Source organism: Contarinia nasturtii, unplaced genomic scaffold, assembly GCF_009176525.2.
Source record: "Contarinia nasturtii isolate CC-2019 unplaced genomic scaffold, AAFC_CNas_1.1 Cnas_scaffold_864, whole genome shotgun sequence".
Lineage (NCBI taxonomy): Eukaryota > Metazoa > Arthropoda > Insecta > Diptera > Cecidomyiidae > Contarinia > Contarinia nasturtii.
In genome coordinates this window covers 2,772,104-2,792,680 of record NW_022198211.1, presented here as the reverse complement: position 1 = coordinate 2,792,680, position 20,577 = coordinate 2,772,104, and the positions used below count along the sequence as shown (strand labels likewise).

The 20,577-nt window shown below is 35.2% G+C and overlaps 1 protein-coding gene and 1 long non-coding RNA gene across 3 annotated transcripts; both read left to right on the top strand.

The window, feature by feature from the left end:
• The first annotated feature begins 6,130 nt into the window (after positions 1–6,130).
• LOC116342450 lies at positions 6,131–7,844 on the top strand. Its single transcript, XM_031770061.1, has 3 exons — positions 6,131–7,334; positions 7,459–7,577; positions 7,690–7,844. The coding sequence occupies exons 1-3, from the start codon at positions 7,193–7,195 to the stop codon at positions 7,753–7,755; spliced, it is 327 nt and encodes a 108-aa protein (XP_031625921.1). The 5' UTR covers positions 6,131–7,192; the 3' UTR covers positions 7,756–7,844.
• Positions 7,845–9,978: 2,134 nt separating this feature from the next.
• On the top strand, positions 9,979–20,238 carry LOC116342507. 2 transcript variants are annotated; one of them, XR_004201251.1, is made up of 4 exons: positions 9,979–10,292; positions 16,634–16,713; positions 18,615–18,813; positions 18,908–20,238. It is a non-coding gene; the product is annotated as an uncharacterized LOC116342507 (long non-coding RNA). The 2 variants fall into 2 exon arrangements; XR_004201252.1 differs by lacking the exon at positions 9,979–10,292 and adding an exon at positions 16,455–16,508.
• The last annotated feature ends 339 nt before the right edge of the window (positions 20,239–20,577 follow it).

Sequence of the window (20,577 nt, the reverse complement as noted above, 5' to 3'; positions counted from 1 at the left end):
CACACACACACACACACACACACACACACACACACACACACACACACTCTCTATCTCCATCTTTCTCTACTGGTTGTTGGTTGGCTGGACCGAATGCACTGCGTGCGTCATCATGAGTGAACACCGCGTATATCCGAATGTAATCAAACAGCGAACACGTATTTGAAATCGCTTTGCCTGAAAATCGCCACATTGAGAACCAAAACCCGTGAACCTTTCCATCTGAAGTTTCAATGTATGCTCATACACACGCATACATTTCGAATACAATACAACAAAACATATCCCATGCATTCCGATGACGAAAATCTCTCTTTCTCTCAAATGTTTACATCGTGCGCAAGCCTGATCCCCGTTCTCTCACATTCTCCAACCTTATAATAATCATGCCAATCTCGAAACCCGATTTGTCTATTTTTTTCACTATTTACACTTCTGGTAGGTATTACAACATTTTTTTTCTTCACTCATTTACAATAATATTTGCTCCTCTCAAATATTACCTGTTTACATTTTTAGTGGCAAAAGAATGAAGGAGTGCAATAAGTAGATCTTTCTGTGTGTTTTTTTAAGTACAAACAGATATACACACACTTTGAATTCGATGGCACATCGTGTCACATTCCATTCCGAAAAAAGAGATACTGCAGGCTATTGAAACCGCATAGCATGCGAACAATGAAATAAATACACAATTAACAACAAAGAACCAAGTACTGTTACGATTGCAACATTGGCCAGTGTTATCCGTCTGCGAACTTGACTCAATCTTTCTTGTTCGCTCGCTCTCTATCTCTCTCTGTCTCTGCACCTTTTTCTCTCTCGCACATCAGCAAGACAATGGCCAAGCATGGCATAGAATGCCATAAATTATATTGGTGCTTTTGTGCTGAATGTTACTCTGCCCAAGAATTTTCGTATTTCGAAGAAAAAGCACTGTGATCGCGCACGAACCACCGTCGCGACCAACAAATGCACAGATTTCAAAATCGATTTGAGCCTCAAAGCTATACGATGTGTTCGCAAAGTGAATAGAGAACATTTTCATATGCACACAACCGCCAACTTTCGTGGCTACAAAAGAATCACACCCGATCACAAAGAGACTTTACGCAAATATTCAGCATACTCACCATTGAAACTCAAAACATACATATAACTGTCGTCATTGGCTATAATTTTTGGTGTTTTTGGCGGCATGGAAAAAATGATTTTCTGATTTGTGACTTGTGTTCTTTTCGTCTTCGTTTTTAACATCTCATAAATAATAACATTTTTGCCAATTAAAACAGCAAACAAGTTGCGAAACACAAAAATGGTACACTTTTCCAATTGGTCGTATTATTATTGACCATAAATATGCCGTAAATGTCGTCGAAAGTATTCGTGCCGTCAGTGTGCATGGGATGACCCCCCGATGAATATCAAAAGATCATTCCAGAAAAGCGCGACTCTAATTTGCATATTAAAGAACTTTTAAATGAATGGACCAAACATTATGCATATGAATTTCATAGTCAATTTCGATATATACAATACACATCTTTTTTTTTGTTCTTCTTACTCGGTGGATTATGGCTATGAGAGGCTTTTATGTTTAGTTTGTACACAGAATTTTGTGTTGAAATGACATGTCAAAAGAAAGCATTCTTTATTTATTATATTATGAGAACGACAAGATGCCGAAACCTCTGCTTGTCACTTTTGCACTTCTCTCTCTCTCTCATCATCATCTCTCGGTGTGTGTTTATGATGGGGCCAACAGTATGGCAAACTTGTCTTACACCAAAATGTTTTTTGTTTATTATTTTAAATTCATGCGATTTATTTAAAAGTGACAATTAAGTATTTCACTATTCAAGATTTCTCTCCGATTGAAACAAATCTCATAACTAATTTTACAGCTTATATATTTTCGCATTGAATTCAATTAATTAAAATAAAAAAAAATGTTTTGATTTGAGGCGATTGTGGAAAAATATCGAATTACTGGCCGATCGAAACGATAAAATGCACATATTTTTGGTGAAATAACGTGCGAATCTCACATTTCGAATCATTCTGGTCTGGTCGGGTCTGAATGAAAAAAGCGCATGAAATTAGTAAAACTGCTGGTGTATACGGTTGAAAATTCACAGACCTGTCACATTTAATTGTGTTCGAAATTATTTCTTAATGTGATCATATGGCCACACATAAGTGCACACGACACATGCTCACAAACGCACGACATACACACACACCGCTGGTCTCTCTCTCTCACACACACTCGTCCAGAATTCTTGGAATTTTCCGTGCTTATTATTTCGCTGACCATTCGTTATTATTGCCGTTATTATTCCTATAATATTTTTCACATTTGTTTGAACAAAAATAATAATAAAGTTATATAGAAATGTGAATTAATGCATTTGGCCATCGAGCAAAAAGTGTTCAGATTAATTTTCAATCCATTCGAAATTGAAATGTTGGTGTTTTCGATGGCATCGTCGTCGATGTCTTCGATAAAAGTCCATTTGGTTCTGGGCTAAGAAAAGTAAAGAAAGAAAACTGGTATTACTACATGGCCATTTATATCATTCTTATTCAAATATACCATTCTTTTTCCATCTTATCTCGCTTGCATTAAGCTGTGTGTCCGAAGCAGAAGGCAAAAAGGTGAACGAAACAAGTGTAGATATGTGGAATGCAGTCAATTGCAACATTTCAACTCTCAATCGAAACCGTTCGATAGAATCAATGGCCAAATGATTTGAGACACACAGAGACACATACACATTCCATTTGTGTCCAAAATGAAGGTGATTTTATATACACAACTCTTTTCTCTTTTTTATTTTCATTCTAAATTACTTCGACAGAGAGATTTAACTTTTTGAAGCTTGCGACTGTGTTGAAACAAGGTTTGCTCGTATTTATACACTTGTTTTTCAAATGCATGTGTCTAATTATGTGGTAATTTCTATTCAGAATCACGAGAATATTTATGGAAATGGCGGTTTAAATTCCATAAACAATGTACCATCATGCGTTCAAATCGGTTTTGAATGACAAAAACAACATGCAAATCATACGAAGAATCTCATCGTTTTGGAAGATGACTGAAACTGATTATACAATGCACGAAGATAAATAATTAATAACAACGATGGAACACACACGTAATGATAACACATGAAAATATTGTCATCATTCTAAATGTGATTTCTTCATCGTTCCCATTTAAACCAACGACGGAAAATAACAATAAACTCACCGATTCGTGGAATGTGGCCACAAGTGAATTTGAAAACGATAAACTTGAATCATTCCCAAAATCAAGTTAAACGAAACAAATACGTAAATTATGGTGAACGACTTTTCGAGTAAGTGAATGAAAAATGAACCAAACAATGTTATTTGTGAAACATGTGTATTGAATGCAATGAATTATATTCTTTATACCTATGTTTTTTTTTCTCATTCAATCGAAATGAGAGGAAAATGCTCATATCTTGCTAACAGTGCTAAGTAAACGAATTACCGCTATAAAATAGCTTATAAATTCTCATTTCAAAACCATATTTAATGTTATCGCGCACACAGTCTCTCTATCTTTCTATCGCTCTGTTCCTTTCCGCGGACGAGCAACACTCGACAATAACAATGTCATCACGCGCGCGCACGCATGCACGCATACACAATCTTATCCGGAACTATTATAATACATCATGATCAACCGGATATTACCTATTATATTTGTACCATATATCGGTACAATGCGCGCATATGAATGCAATTGTTTCGATTCTTTGTGTGTGTCATTCTAGCCGGGCCCGCCATCACTTCGCATATTCTCTCTCACTTTGATGTGCAATGTTGAGTGTGTTTCGGTTCCATTGCGGTGGAAATGGAAACATGAAAGAAAAACAACCAACTGTATAAAATATGATCCGCTACATTCCAAACCGATTGACAATAAATAACACTTGCGTTTATTTATCGACACCAAGTTAAGTTGAACGAGCGAATGAGTTCAACGAGTGTGTGACAATGAAGAAAATGCTAAATGAAAGATCTTGAGCGCATCGGCGTCGTCGTTATCTTCCACATCAAACCATTCGATACAACAGCTTCTTTCATAATCACTACACTCTTATATCGGTGGTATTAATATTTAGTATTTTGGGATTTTCAGCTACGATTAATCCAAAAGGACTAAAAAGTAATCCAATGGGATCATTTTATATTTTTTAACTTGAGTTCAATAAACACTTTTTTGTTGTTTGTAAAAAAATATCTCAAAATGAATCTTCCTTTGGAACACTGTTTCATATTGTATTGACATTTACATGAAACTTCAAATGCTTGTCATTTTCATTCGATTGCAAACATAACCTTTCACGGTCTTATGTTTATTGTGTAAATCACGTGCACCTTTGTCGAAAAAACTAAATTTTGTTTCTGTTGGAATTTCGATTAGTTTGTTTATTAGAATATAATTCTCAATAGAATCCTTTTTTCCATCGCTTCTGTGCAATTTATTAGATTTCTGATAAAATGTTTTATAGCTAGTGAAAACAAAGTAAAGAATTGATTAGCGAATGGTTTTCAATAGAATTTTGGGTCGGTTCGTATCAATATCAACATTCCATGTCAAAACCGCTTTTGTGTGCTCAGTGATTTTTTTTCAAAAGGGTAACATGGCAAACATTTTGCAAAATTTTCAAAATCCATCAGAATCTTGAACAACCGAAACACTATCGTAAAATGCGTGTTGACGAAAGATTAATTTTTGCTGACGAATGATTTTCAATAAGATTCTTTTGCATCGAATATCAACATAAATTCCGTATCACACCTTTGGGAGTGTAATTTAGCGAACATTTTGTCAGCATTTGAAATCGGACTGCAGAATTATGAAATTGTATTTATGCAAGAGTGAAATGAACGCATTGATATTTGTTTATTGTGAACCCGTTCGATCACATGAATCGGTGATTGTATATTTTGATAAATTTTTAGAGGCCTGTTTTTAAAATACCAGGAACCTATAAATTCATCAACAATAATACATTGCTAAATCAACCAATTTCTGAGTATAATTAATAAAATTATTTGATGGCATGCATAGTCTATCATAGTCATTGTAGTTTTTGATAAATATAACAGTGGCCTGAATATTTTTAAACCGGCACTTTTATATTTATCAAAATATATTTTGATTATTCATCAATATTTCGAGGTATAAATATCGGTGGAGATTCCAATACGTTAACAGTTGCTAAAAATGAGCGGTCGCAAACGGAATCACGAATCGGCGTTTAAGCCACGAAAAAAGATAAAAATTAAAGAACACCAAACAATTAAAAAAAGTGCTCGAAAAGGTTTAAAAGTGAATCTGCCCATTAACACTGGAAAATTTGCTCAGTTGATTGACGTATACGTATTAGAAATGACACGGTGCTACATATTGGGTGCACTGAATTTGCATTATTTCACCAGTGATCATTTCAAGCGCAGTACAGACGAGCAAATCGAAGCATTCTATACTTAATTCGTCGACAAAAATTTATTTCGAGATTGGTTTTACGGCGTTCAGTTCATTGAGCATGCATTTAACGACGCCAGAGAAAGCGGGTACAGGTTGTGTTACGGCATTTGGTACTATTGCCAAAAATACGGTGTTCGAGCTCCAGTAATTAAAGGATTCGGGAATGTAGTTGAATACGCAGTACAAATGTTTTATACAAATTACAAAAATAATATTTGTATGCACGCTCACTCACGCATCCGAAAGTTTTTCACACATCAAAACGCGAGCAAAGCACAAATTGATGACACCGTGGATTTCTTATTCAAGCGAAACTCCAACTCTGTGCCAGACCTGAATTTGATGTGGGAACTGGAAAATACATTAAAGCCAATCCGATTCGACGATGGGAAAGGGTACTTTTTTGCTATGGAAAGCAATTGGTTCAAATACATACCAATATTCCTGAATTTGCAACAGTGAGTTTTCGTTCATTTATTATTGTGAATCAAACGATTGTATTTTTTATGCGATTTTTTTCCATTTTGAAAATTCTACAAATATCACACGAGTAATTTTATCAATTTATTTTTTGGAAAATATACAAAAATGGGTACATTCGCAATCATGAACGTGAACGAAAAGCCGCATTGAAGCGAGGTGAACGAACCGAGCTTCGTGAATACAGAAATTTCACCGTGGTACCAACGTCATCGTTCGAAAGACATTACATTCGAATTGATCGTAGAGTGTTTTATCGCATGTTGAGACAGATAGAATGTCCACATTGATTATTTCGCAATAAAAACGGCGGCCCAAAACAGGAGCAAGACATCAAAAGTAAAGAATGGGATGTATTATGGCGTCTGTATTTCGACATCGATAGCATCGAAAGAGAACCGAGAAACAAAAATGATGGCCATGCAACAATAAAATTCGACAACTCCATTCAAACAGATGGTGTCGGTATGTCATTTTTGATGGAACGAACAAAATTCATCATTGAAAAAGACGATGAAGAGCGTATGAAAGAGACACAAGAGATGCTTCTGAAAAGCCAACAAGTGTATGGTCTCGATCCTGGACTACGTTTGGTCATTGGTGGTGTGCGCATTAACAATTTCAACGATCGAAATAATCGCACTGAAACAATCATTCGATTGACATCGGGCCAATACCAAGATATGATAAATTCATCGCGACGGAACAAATGGCGCAAAAAGTTGACAATTGAAATCGATGAAAAGATGCGTCTACATCGTGAGTCATTTGATGAGCAGCCTGGTCCACGAGCCGAAGATTGATCATATTTTGCGTCATTTTGAAGAAAAGTTCACAGCATACACACAGTATGAATACGCTTTGCAAGCATTTCTCCAGTACATTGACACGAATAGAGCACTTGATGCATATGCAACCAAGCTCATCGATGGTAAGCAAACGTTCATATTTGTCGGTGATCATTTCATTGCGGCAGATTCACCAGCCCTAGGATATATTCGATCGAAGGTGCGAGATTTGTTCGAGAAGTTGAAACGTCGCCGTAAATGTACAGTGGTCGAGGTGGACGAATTTCGGACGACCAAATTTCGGACGACATATGTTCGTTGTGCTTCCGTGAACTTGAAAAACCGACAAAAAGAGGCAAAGTAAAGGAGAAATATCGCTATCTCACATGTCATGGACAGTGTTTCATATATCGCTATCAGTATCCGTCCACGTATGGCATCAAAATTTCGTAAATATGAAGAGAAAACTCGAATTGGGCGTACTATCACCTGGAATCGTGATGCAAATGCAGGTCGTAACATTCTCTACAAAGGTTTGTGTTTGTTAAATTGATATGCTCTCAGTTTAATATGAACAAGTCAATGAACAATAGACAATGAATTCGGTTTTTTTTATTCCTTACAAACAAACCGGATGGTGTGCTGTTATGAATATAGAGCTACATCCAGCATTTCAACGGCATGTTGAAGAAGAAGAAGAAAATGCAGGAGGAAGAGATCCACCGCCAGCACCACCAGCACGAGCTCGACAATCAAGACGAGCAGCATCCAATCAAGTATGTAATCATTTCAATAATTCTGCTTTGAATTTATCTAATCAATTGAAGCTACACATACTTTTAATTTACGTTCATATTTAGAAATTGATATAATCATTTTCATTTTCAGAATCAACAAACAACACAACGAACATTGCGTTCTCATCTGGATCAAGCGCGGAGCTCTCGGCCGTAAGCCCTGGGTTTTGTGCGGGATTTCAACGTGGTCCTACAATTCGCTACAATTAGTAAGTATTTAAATTTAATCCTACAGTGCTAAAATTTAATCCTTTTGGATTATTTTGATGAAAAATCCCAAATGATTAATATTTAATCCCTTCTATTTTACAGTGTACCTATTCCATATTTCAATGAATGCATTCATACACATGTGTATTGTTTCGTTGGTTTTTTTAAATGCATTTTTAAATGTCTCAATCCAAAAAAGAAATACAAACAGTTACACGGCAATATGCAATATTTATAAATGGACATTTTGTAATGTATCGAAATACAAAAAATAAAAGAAGAAGTCACATGAGAAGTTATAATCAATTTTGTTTTCTAAAAATTACAAATGATCGCCCGACATCCATTCATTTTCAACCTGCAAAACATTATATCGCGGCAATTTTTAGTCGTGATTTGGCGATTCATTTGAATTTCGATCGGAAACCCTTTCTGAGCAGCTTTCTCCGAAAGTATTTCACTTCCCGGAACCACAAACATTCGTTTGTATGTATGTCGGTGTCTGACGCAAACCATTTCAATTCAAATTGAATATATGCTGATGAATGGACATAAACAATGGCCATAATTGGTGTTAAATGGCCGTTGGGGTTCAAATGTAATTATGTGCTATTTATTTTTCTTTTATTTTTAATTCACACATTCAAGCGATCATTGATCGTTTTTCTTTGGTCAAATACGAGAGAAAAAATCCATTGTATAACTATTCGAAAGTTCATTCAAATCGAATTTTTACCAGTGCAAACAGCTTTTCGAACTGTATTCAACTTCCACAAAGAAAAATAAATGGCATTTAGATGTTTTCTTCAACAGTCAGAAATATTTATTCGCTTCATTTTTTCCATATAAAAATAAAATATTTATGCAAACAAATGTAGGAGACATTCAATTTTTGTGGTGAAAATATTCTTCGCTCATACACATTTTCAAATGATTGAAACACACACATGAACATTCTTCAGTACAAAAAGAAGATCAAAATTCCATTCGCGGATACGACCACAATGACAACATTTAAGCTCATAAACACGCACACAAAAGAAGAGAAAAAAAGGTAAGGAAAAAGAAATATTTTCATAAGTGTGCGGCGACCACCATGAGATCAGCTGTAAGCTCTTGGGATGACTTTAAATTTGAAATGTTCTTGCGCATACACATGAAAACTCACATACACATTAACGTTCAAATTGATATCGAATAAAATATTAGAAAGAAAAAAAGCATAAGCGAAAAACGAAGAATGAAGAAAGAGAGAAAAAGAAAAAAAGCAGCAACTATGCGCAATGCGCACAATACTGAATAGTCAAAACTGTTCATCGACCATACATATGCAGTATGCATGAAATCCGAATCCAAAGATGTGAATTCGCTCGAAGCACACCGCATTACGTATATGTGTACAGATTTTGTGTATCGAAGCGATAGTTCGGTTTTCTTTTTATATAGAAATGCAAACACACACCGAACCAGCGAAACGAGGATCGACACAAATACCTTAGTCTACTAAGAAAAAGACTATGGTCTTGCTGTGCGCGAACGGAACGAAAGAGCAGAAAAGACGAAAGACTCGAAGAAGAAGAAAAAAAAAGAGTCGAAGAACGAGGAAAATTGTGAATGAGTGAGAAACTTGACTGTATTATTGTTATTACTATTAACATTCCAACGGCACGAAGCTGAAACGAACTTGAATTCGGCATGTCGACATACTCTCTATACTAACGGAGCTATTGTGCGATTTGCTATTTGCACATAGGGTTCAAGCAAACAAATTCATCATTTGGCGAAAAAAATGCCACCCGAGAAAAATGCATACCATCAAAACTTGACCAAATTCGAACAATTACATGTTATAGGCATATCAATGGTGAAGGTGGACAATGGTGTCATTGCAAAATATGTGCAAATTGGACAACCCTATACCTGCTCAATACACACAGTGTATTCAATGGCATAGTACACTTCGCATGTGTGTTCGGTGTTCGCACATACAGACATTTACAGTGTGTATGGCAAAGATGGCCTTAGGCTACAATAATATAATAATATCTGTGTGAGTGTGTGAGAAGACATACAGGCATTTTATTTCATTTCACAGTGCGCGCGGATGATGTAAAATACGAACATTTTTTTAGTAGTTACTGAACAACCTTTGGACATTTCTGAACTGCGATTGTTTTTTTCATTCTCATTTGCGACGTAGACTTCGAATTATCAGTAAGTGCACTGTTAAGTCGCCTGCGTCTTCTACCTCATCAATACACAACATTCATCAAACAAACAAGAAAGAATACATATACCACCGCTCCGGAATTTTCATTTTCAATTTGTTCAATTTTACTTTAATCAAGTAGTGCAAAAAAAATATATAAAGAATTTCTGTTTTTGGGGTTCAAATTCACATCGATCGTCAATCTGCATAATCGTGATCGCCAGGATTTTTGTTGTTATTGGAACAAATATTGTGATTCAGTTTGATGTTTGCACGTAAGAATTATTTTACTATTTTTGTTTTAATTCATATTTACAAAAAAAGAGACCAAATTCAACAAATAGAGAAGATTCTTGTGAAACTTTTTTCATCGGTAGCCATCAAAAAAACCAGCGAACGGATAAGAAAATGAAATATACACACACACATACGACAAAGAAAACTGTAAAAACTGATATGTCATAGTGCAAATAAATAGGCACGAGTTTAGTGAGTGATTTAAATTGTAATTGATTGCGCAGAAAAAAAGTCCCAAATACATAAAGCCTATGTACATACAGGAGAGTTGAATTCAAATAGATTTCTCAGGCCTAAACCGACGATAAACTCGGGTAATTCACTCTTTCGCTCTCTCTCTCTCTCACACACACACATACACTTTGTATGTCACATATGCCTACTATATTTTTGTCGCCATTCCTATTCATCAAAGATAAATTATTATTATTTAAATGGAATTTAGTGGAGACGATTTTTGCTGTTGCTAACCGAATAACCGAAATTAAAACACACAGACAAAGAGACACACAGAAATTTCAGTACAGAAAGCATTTGTTTGTGTGTGTGTGTTGAAAAAAAGAGAAGGAAATACATATAGACTAATGATGAACATTGCACAATTCACGATTGTGACGAGTTGTAGAATAAAAAAGAAACATTTTCTTCTTTTTGGCCTTTTCATGTCGAAATTGTTCGTGTTCCCCGTTTGAAGTAGAAGTAAAATTATAGCAACAACATCAACTGGCAATATATTCGCAGACGGTTAATTTTATTGCTTGTCTGCCTTGGAAACGAGCTAAGCATTTGAATGTATTTATCATTTAATTATCCACGTTTTGTTAAATGGCTAAGCAAATATTCGAAACATCATAGGCGTTAAACGGCTCTACATTTTTGCGCATCGCAACTATTTTACATTTAACATCGTCATCAAAATACAATTTTTTTCATTCATTTTTTCTCATATTTTTTTCCAACGAATTGTTCCCTCCTTTTGTTCATTTGTTGGTAATTTTCTTTCGGATGTCATTTGATCAGTTTTTTTTTATTGTGTGTACTACTGCTCAGTCCGAGCCTACGCATTTAAACCATGTCTTCATCCATAGGAACGGTTGTGTCCCTGTCACGTCTGACTGAAGTTATATCAAAGTGGCGAAGAAAAAAGTGCAAATTGTTTCGCTAGATTCACCGTTTCCTTTTGATCGTGAACGATATCATAGTTCGTTCAATGAAATGGCGTTTGCATGAATAAAGTCGTCTATTGATAAAATAAAATTGAAAGAACTTCAACTTTCAATTGTGTCGTCTATTAAAAATGTTTCACATTTCCGCGTTAGAAAACAACAAATTTCGTACAATAAACTTTTCGAAAGAAGTCTTCTTATTCATATGTTGCTTGCACAAAGACAACATGAAGTGCGTGAGACACTGAAAAGGGACAAACAATCTTATAGACAAACAAGAAAGGAGAGCAACAACCAGCATTCGATTTTGTCTGCGTCAGTACATGTGTATATGTATACATAAAATTTATGGCAAAATATATGTAAAAAAGGCGTAGAAGCAAAAAAAAAACGCGATCACTTTTACATGAAACATTTGAACTATGAAAACAAATACTGATACAGAATTTCCATTTGTTTGACTTATTTTAAGAAATTACATAAACGCGATGACCTCAAAAGACGTAAAAACGAAGGCGATCTAGCAGCAGCAGCTAAAGCGCGCAAAAAAAACCAACATAACGAAAAGTAAAGAAGATACACACATATTGTTGATTGTCGAAAATTGAGCGTTGCCGTGTGCATTCTGTCTCTCTTTCTCTCATTCGAAAAGGTTTATTTGAACGTTGTTTTCTTTCTTCTTCTTTTTTTAAATAACATCAATAAGAAATATTTTATTTTACTTTCTGGTGTTGTAGTCGTATATCGTTCGTATATATGCCCAATCAAGCCGACAAAAACCTTAGATCGAGAGAGAGAGAGAGAGAGAGAGAGAGAGAGAGAGAGAGAGAGGAACGAATGAAGAGCAATGAATAAGTCCACACATAGCACACAGAACTTCAAACAAAAATGTAGCTTATATGAAATATACGCCTTTTTCATGTAATATGTGCTGTTGCTGCCTTTGTGTACCGCGCAAAATAAATGATTTAGCACACGCGTATACGAATACCAAATTCGAGCACCATAAACTGAACTCGGTTCAACAATGTGTGTGTACGCAGTACTGCTGCTGTTGTCGTCGTCGTCGTCGTCGTCGTTGCGATACCACTTTATGTGGAATGTTCGAATATATATATATAAATATATAAATTGCTTGAAACCCGTTGATATCGAAAGATAGAGAGATTCTAATCCATTGCTAAAACTTCTATGCTACTAAAAAGTATGTAAGAATGCGATAAGTAAGAGAAGAAAACAGCCACCACGGAATAGAATTAGAAGTGATAATTTACTTATTCTTTTCTGTGCAGTTTCGTCTATGCGAACCGTTTTGTTTCTTCGTTCTTTCTTTGCCACTTCTTGTACTTCATCGTAGTAGTCGCCGTTGTCTTGATTTCAGTCGACGGAATCATTCGTTCTCTCTGTGTTGTGCAATATCTCTTGTTTTTCGACTCTTTCTTTTTTTCGAGTTCAATACGGATTGTTGCTGTACCATTGCAGACTGTATGTGTATGTGCGCCTCACTGCATCAATGCTTTTCTCTCTTTCTCTTTCTCCCTTTCTCCGCTAGTTCAACATCAAGTCATATCGTTATTATTTATTTAATTTTTATTGTGTTTCAATATTCGTTCTCATGTGAATCAAATGTACTAACTGTCTCTCATCATCAAGTAATATGTGTGCTTTTGTACTTGTTTTCTTATTATGTCGAGTGTGTGTGTATCTATGTATGTTCTTTTTTTCATTTCATTCCTTCGCTTATTCGCATAATAGCGATGGATTCTTTAAAATTAACTGTTTTGTTCGCGTTCCAGACATATATACGCAACAAAACATACCTTGTTAAGGAGTGTCCCGTAAACAGGAAAGGTCATTTAAGAATTGTAGACCAACTTATCTTATAAAATATTGAAACTCAAGTGAGAGCACATTGCATTTTTGAGAAATAAGTTCTTTTTAATAGCAAAAAGAGGGAACATTGATATTCAGCTTTTCAATGGATTCGGTCCAAATACAATAGACTAATAATTTGCCGTTCGACGCACTCAACATATCTGTATACAGTAAGAAAAAACATGATATTTTTGTTTGTTGTTCTTCCAATCATGTCTTTCATTCAACGAAAATGAATATTTGAAAAGTAGTTAACATGTGTGTGTGTGTGTGTGTGTGGCTCTTCTGCGACGCTGTAAAATTATCAAATTGCGCATAATTTAAGAACAATAACAGTTGAAACAGAGAACAAACAAAGTTTACATTGACAACAACGTATTATAAGAGAATAAATATGCTAGGGGGGAGACACCCGCAAATCCATTCACCTTTTGTGTCGGATTTGTACGATTAGTATGATTACAAAATTTTACAAAGATTCACATTCGATTCAATTTTTGATTTAAATTGCTATAATTCCAATGATTTGCACAGATTCACAGATTTGTAAAGATCCACAGATTCATTAAATATTCACATTTTTCTGTTTTTCCTTTTGACGTACAAACGCATGTTGATTTTATAGAAAATAAATATGCTAGCAAATATGAATTAAAATAAACACAACAATTACTCAACAATCAACACATTTTAAATTATTGACAAAGTGACTTTATCAAAGTCTCTATGATTCATGAGATTCTTCGGATCCTTCGGATTCTTCGGATTTGTGAGTTTTGTGTTTTTTATTATAATTCTAATGGAATCGTTGGAATCAATGAAATTATACAATTGAGTATTTTAACATAGATTTTTCATTTTGAATTGGTGTCTACCCCCTAGTAAATATGGCCATAACAAGATCTCAAGCAATGGCAGCGAAAGAACGAAGGAAACCCGTCTGCGCAGAAGCACAAAATCTCAATTTATGAAACGCACAAATCAGGTTGTAAAAGGGAACATATATACGCGTACTCACACAAAGCGAACAACAAAACAAAATGTTTAAATAAAGAACAAGACACTTCCCTATTCCGTGTATATCGTTTGAAATAATAATAAATGTGCCGAAAATATGCTCATTCCATAATTTCAATTGCGTTTCTCTGCTCTATTTTCCCATTTCGGCAAATGTCTCATTGATTCACTCGCTCGCTGTTAATGTGTTACCGCGCTCCATTATTTTTTACTTAAAAATGATTCGCCCAAGTGCCTTTTTATTTTCTCTTCGTATTTCATTTTCACACACTCTCGCATAATTTAGACAGACTTTTTCACTTACTCTCTCTCTCTTTCTCGCTCTCTCGCTCTTTCAGTCACTCTTTCTTTTCCCATTCATGGGATAAAAAAAAATATATTGATGCTTTGTGTTTCAATGCAGTTCAGTAAATGAATAGATTTATATATGTAAAGAAGAAATTTCTGTAAACGATTTTCGTTTTCGTTTGAATTTCGCATTTATATATTTTCCCACAATCGAAATGCTCATCAAACGCGAGAGAGAGAGAGAGAGAGAGAGAGAGAGAGATGAGGGTCAGACTGAAAAACCAAATAAACATTCAGCTAACTACAAGAGAAATATTTTACATTCAGGGAATTGCTTATTTTTGTGCCTGTGACAAAATAACAACAATGATGACAATTATCATGTTAGATTTCTATGTTATGCTACAGAAATTGTTATAAAAAAATAACGAGGTTAAAATTGAACAGTTTACACTGGTTCAAAACAAAATGGGGTCCAGTGTAGATTTTTTTAGCAACGGACCCGTCGCCAAGCCGAAAATCAATCGAATTTTTGTTGCTCGGTTTTCAACCGAATTCCATTGATCGTTCGATTTTATTGGATGTGTTCGTACCTTCCAAGAAAATCAACAAACACAATAACAAAGATTAGCCATAAGCCTCATCCTGTTTCTCTCTCTCTTTTCTCTCTCTCTCTCGCTCCGCATCTTCGTCTTGTGTCGGCCAGTTCTTTTCGTTGTTTCGTTGTTGCATATGCCTAAAAATCGAATGCATGTTATTTTCGTGAAAGTATCATGTTGTCGTGTTTGATTCATGTTTATGTTCAAACAAATTGTAAACTATTATGATAATAGTTAATAAATTGAACGGTCTCAAATACAGTCAAGTGGATGTGAATGCGTTTCATGTGAGCCGCTGCACTGTGTGAACTCTGTTGATAAGCTTCTTTAACCACTTTTATTGCCCGAGCAAACAAATATAAAAAAAATACAGAGAGACATAAAGAAAGAGAAAGAAAAAGTAAAAACTGAAGAAAAAAAATAAATGATTGGGTATACCACAACTACAATACCAAAATCACTGATACCATAGCGTTTTTATCATACAACACACAAGAGAAAGAGAACAACTTGCATATATATTTGGTATTTATTTCAATTCCATGGAAACGATCACGAGAGAAAAGAAGGACCAAAGAAGAGGAGTGTGAGAAAAAAATATATAAATGAAATTGTAACGCCGATTGGCATACATTCCCAAGTGCAGTGAAATTTGTATTCCGATGAACTAAGTGATGATTGACACACAGGCAAATTTAAAATCAACCATTTACTGTGCGTGTGTTTGTATTTGGTGTGTGCGTTTTGTTTCTTCTTCTTCTCTTTTTTCTTCAAAATGCACACGCATTACAGAACGCACTTACAAATACCAATATTCGGAAACGACCTCGACTAGACTCTGTCGTAGTTAGGGGCCCTACGAAGTATATATCTTGTGTGCACAACCGGAGTCGCATACCAATGCAGAATCTTATGTGAACGACAGAGATAAAAGAGTGCAGTTGGAATTTTTTTGTTGCTGCTACTACTGCTGCTGCTGCACACATACCAACACGCATACAAACACACTCCCCAGGAGAAAGAATAAAGAGGCACAAACACACACATACACACACACATATTGAAAGAATGAAAAATAGAGAACGCACGGTACAATGTGCGGTGCGCACACTCGTTTGTTGGTGAACAAGATGCGCAACAGAATGTTTTGTCAATCGTTTGCGCTCTCAGTTCATTCGGTTTGGCATCAGGAAGTAATAACACGTGGTTGATCAGGGAAAATGGCTGTATTTTTGACTAACTCTCGTGCGTGCGTCTCTTATATTTTTGTTTGTAAATTTCAAAAAAAAAAGTTTCACAAGTTTCAGTTCAAATTAGAATTTTTTTTATTAAAAAAATTTAATGTAATTTTCAATTTATTTTCTTTAATTCAAGGGACCAAATAATTGAAGCCAGAAAATGCTTGAATTTGCGCTCTCCGAGAAATGTGTACCGACCTCATGTTCAAATCTACTGTAAGTACCATTTTTTTTAAAAATTCGTTTCACTTTAGTTTTATTGGTTCATCTTTCGATTAAACTAAAAGTTAATTACACACATTACAATGATAAGGCAAAGCTATCACATTGAAAAAAATATTCAACGCGGTTCGTTTAATGTCTTCGATAGCGGTTAAAATGTTTAGAGACAGAGAAAAAATAGTTATGGAAGAAATACCCAAGCAACATTATAAAGATTATACGTCTTTCTTGATTCTAACTTATATTTATTGATTTTTCTATTCAATAGGTCGGAACATTTTTTCTTTTTCTCTCTCTGTCTCTCTTTTGTTTCGTGCCTTTTTTGACTAATAAAATATATAAAATTATCCGGAATAAAGAATAAAAGAACGAAAATTAAAACACATATCAAATTGTTCGAAGGTACCAATACGTTCGTATAACGGTATTGTAGTGATGTGCCATCTTTAAATGTGGTATTGAAAAGAATTTAAGACAAAAAAAGAACTCGAACAGCACACCACAGTGAAATGTGGCATACAGTGTGTATGGCAGAGCAGCGAACGACGTAAAGCACATTTACAATGTGCTGAAAATGCGCATTCGATTCCAACTTACTGTTATATGACGACGATTAACTGCCACGAATAAACATCAATGGCATGTGCATTAGTTGAACGAATATAATTTGTAATGAAATCGACCTTAGTGCTATTTCATGAATGAAAATAGAGAGACGGTTTTCTATGTATCGTTCTATTCGGTTGACGTCAATTTTTATTCTATCTCTCTCTCCCCCCTCGCTATCGGTGTGCCTTTTTTCCTTTTGTAGAGCGTTGCATTTACTCAAATTCATCCGATTCAATAAATTTCATCACATTGTGAATATGCATACACGTTCGAATCGAATATTAAAGCAATGTGACAACGCATTCCAAAACGAGAGAATGTTGCATTCTATTTGTATTGCGGCAACATTATTTGAGGAAAATAAAAGATACTTCCACAGAATATGAGTGTGTGTACGCACACAAATGATATTGGTTTCGGCTTTAGAAACGGCACTTCGCTGTCGGCAACAAGAGGCACACAAGACATGACAAGAACATTACAAGAAATGTGACAAACAACTAAAAAGCCTATTCAATAAACGACAAACGTCAGCATGACGATGGGATTTTGGTTCCGTTTCTATTTGTCTCTCTGTCTCTTTATTTTCACCTCGTACACCGAAAACAGCAACAAATTCTATTCTATTTTCGCTGTGCTCTTCTCTCTTTCTCGTACGTCGCCATGAAAACGAAAATAAAATCAATTCAATGTTCACTCACATCATACCAAATGATCGTGTCGGCGTGTTGAGGAGTATGAGTATCGTGGCACATATGCGTGCATGTATATGCGCCTGTGTATATGTGTGCCTGAGGAATGTATGTGATATGCATGCGTGCGAATTGGCGGCTGTGATAAAGTTCAACGAACTTTTCAGTCAGTCTCATTTCGTTCATATCTTTTAGGTTAGGTTGGCTTTTTTCTCTCACATCGTCGCCGTTATCAGAATTCTTTATTGCTTTCACTGTTGTTTGATTCATTTACATTCATTTATAAGCGCACAATTTTTGGATTAATGATCACTAATTTGACGTGAAAATTAGAAGCATTTGTGAGAAAGATAGTAATTCAAGTGACTACACACCTCGGTAGGTCGAATTTACAAAAGAATGGCATCGAAACAAAGATTAAAACGATAATAATTTCTTTGAATTAGTAATATTCAAAAATTTTTAAGCAAGAAAATGGGGAGATAAAGAAAGAGCCAGATGTATCTGGGTCTCTAGGAGACTGTCTAATACTCTTTTCTAACATTTTCATCTTCTTTCTTTTCATTTCGATGTGCTTTGTCGATTTCTCGCCAGGCGAGCGAGCTTTTCCAGTACCCACTGCTCATGTGCTATGCCCAATTAAAATTAATTCAATTAAATCATCATCTCAATTAACATATGTTTCGAGACGCAGCATGAAATCTATTCAAAACCACATTGATCAATTCATTCACAAAAGTGCACGCATCAAGTACGATACTAATCACAGACAAATTCATGTTAACGCTTAACGGTATGCAGATATTTCATATTATTGCTATACACTTTATTGTTATTTCAAAAAATTATTTTCTTTTTCGGATCACCGCCTTTATTTCAACACACAGATAGAAAGAGAAAAAAAAAGAAAGCCAAATTTGAGCGAGAAACGTTTCATGATAGAATTTTGTGCTGTCTTTATTTCTGTGTTTTCGTCGATACATTTTTTTCTCTGTTTGCGAACATTGGATTTTTTATGAAATGGAGCAAAACGATTGATACACACAGGTCCACAAAAAAAAAATGAAATAAACGATAAATAACAATATCTGGTAATAATTTATTGTGTATCGATGCCATATAACGGTATATACAAGTGAGTTCGGCAAACATGCATTGGCCATATCATTTGAGTAGATCGCGGTGTTCAATAAACTGTCTGAAAATCGATGCCACCGCACACTCGAAGGCTTTTTAATCAATTTGTATATACAATTTATATAAATATGGGCGTACTGTAATCGTCTTGTTTCGAAGCGAAAATAAAAAGAAACATATTTGAGATGAACGTTATTGTGTGGTAACAGATGAACAAATATTCGGATTAGTAAAATCGTTTGCGTACTATACATTCAATGTTCAGACAGACGTACAAATATTTCAAACGGTGAAAAACAAAGGAACGCACTTAAATGCTGAAAAATCGCTCTTTATCGGCGCGCTTTCAAAACTGACAAATAAACTCACTATTCTCTACTCCTTTCTCTCTCTTTCTCTGCCTCTTTCTCTCGATCGTTTGAGAAAAGAACCTGAAACATCATTTGGACGACCAGACACCAAACCCAATTGAAAGCTACACGCATTATTGGCCTGAAATCCATCACAAAACGAAAAATCACTTCGAAATCGTAGTTATGTATGCGCACACATTCACGAAAAATATGATCGGAATGCTGAGGCCCGTTTTGAAGATTATTTGATGTGATGGCATTTCATCATCACAATTCGGGCTCATCATTCTCCCTGTTTACAAATCAACATGAGCATTGCGTCACGAAATGTGTGTTCCGTTGGTGTGGTTTCAAGTGCCTATGCCGTTGTTTCTTCTTTTATTGCCTATTGCTCCTTTTCTGTTTACTTGACCTAAATAATTCTCCTACGACGTTAAATCACACACGAAACATTGATACCCTCAACAAAAAAAACTGTTCCCATGAGATCGAGAGACTAAACAAAATGTTTCGGTCATTGCGACGACAAATTGAATTGATGAATGTAGAGAGAGCGAAAAAAACAACAAGACAAAACGTTCAATTTGAAGTAGTCAATTTGCTTGAATTTTCAATTCAATTTTTTTTAAAAGGCGATGAAAAAAACGCGTCCGAAAAAAGTGGCTTCGCATTTTAAAAATGTTGACATCGGATATTGGCGCACGCGAAAGCAATTTACAGTTGAGACACAAATCATATGTGCTAAAAAAATTCAAATAAAAACAATAAACATTCAAACGGTGTCAAAATCAAAATCCATGGGAATGGAATGCGGTATTTAAATTGGTAAAATATTTTTTTCCCATTTCATTCCCTCTTTCTCTTCGTACGTTGGCATTCCATTTCACTGTGATGGTAATCGCAATACCAACCAGCAAACTTGCTCTGTCGCACATCGCACAAGAAGGAAAAAGAGAGATGGAAAAAAAGGCATACATATTCGTATGTAGCTTAGTTTAGATCGTTTTTTTTTTTCTTCTTTCGAATTCAAGTTTTTCGTATCCGTCCAAAACTTGAAATTCACATAT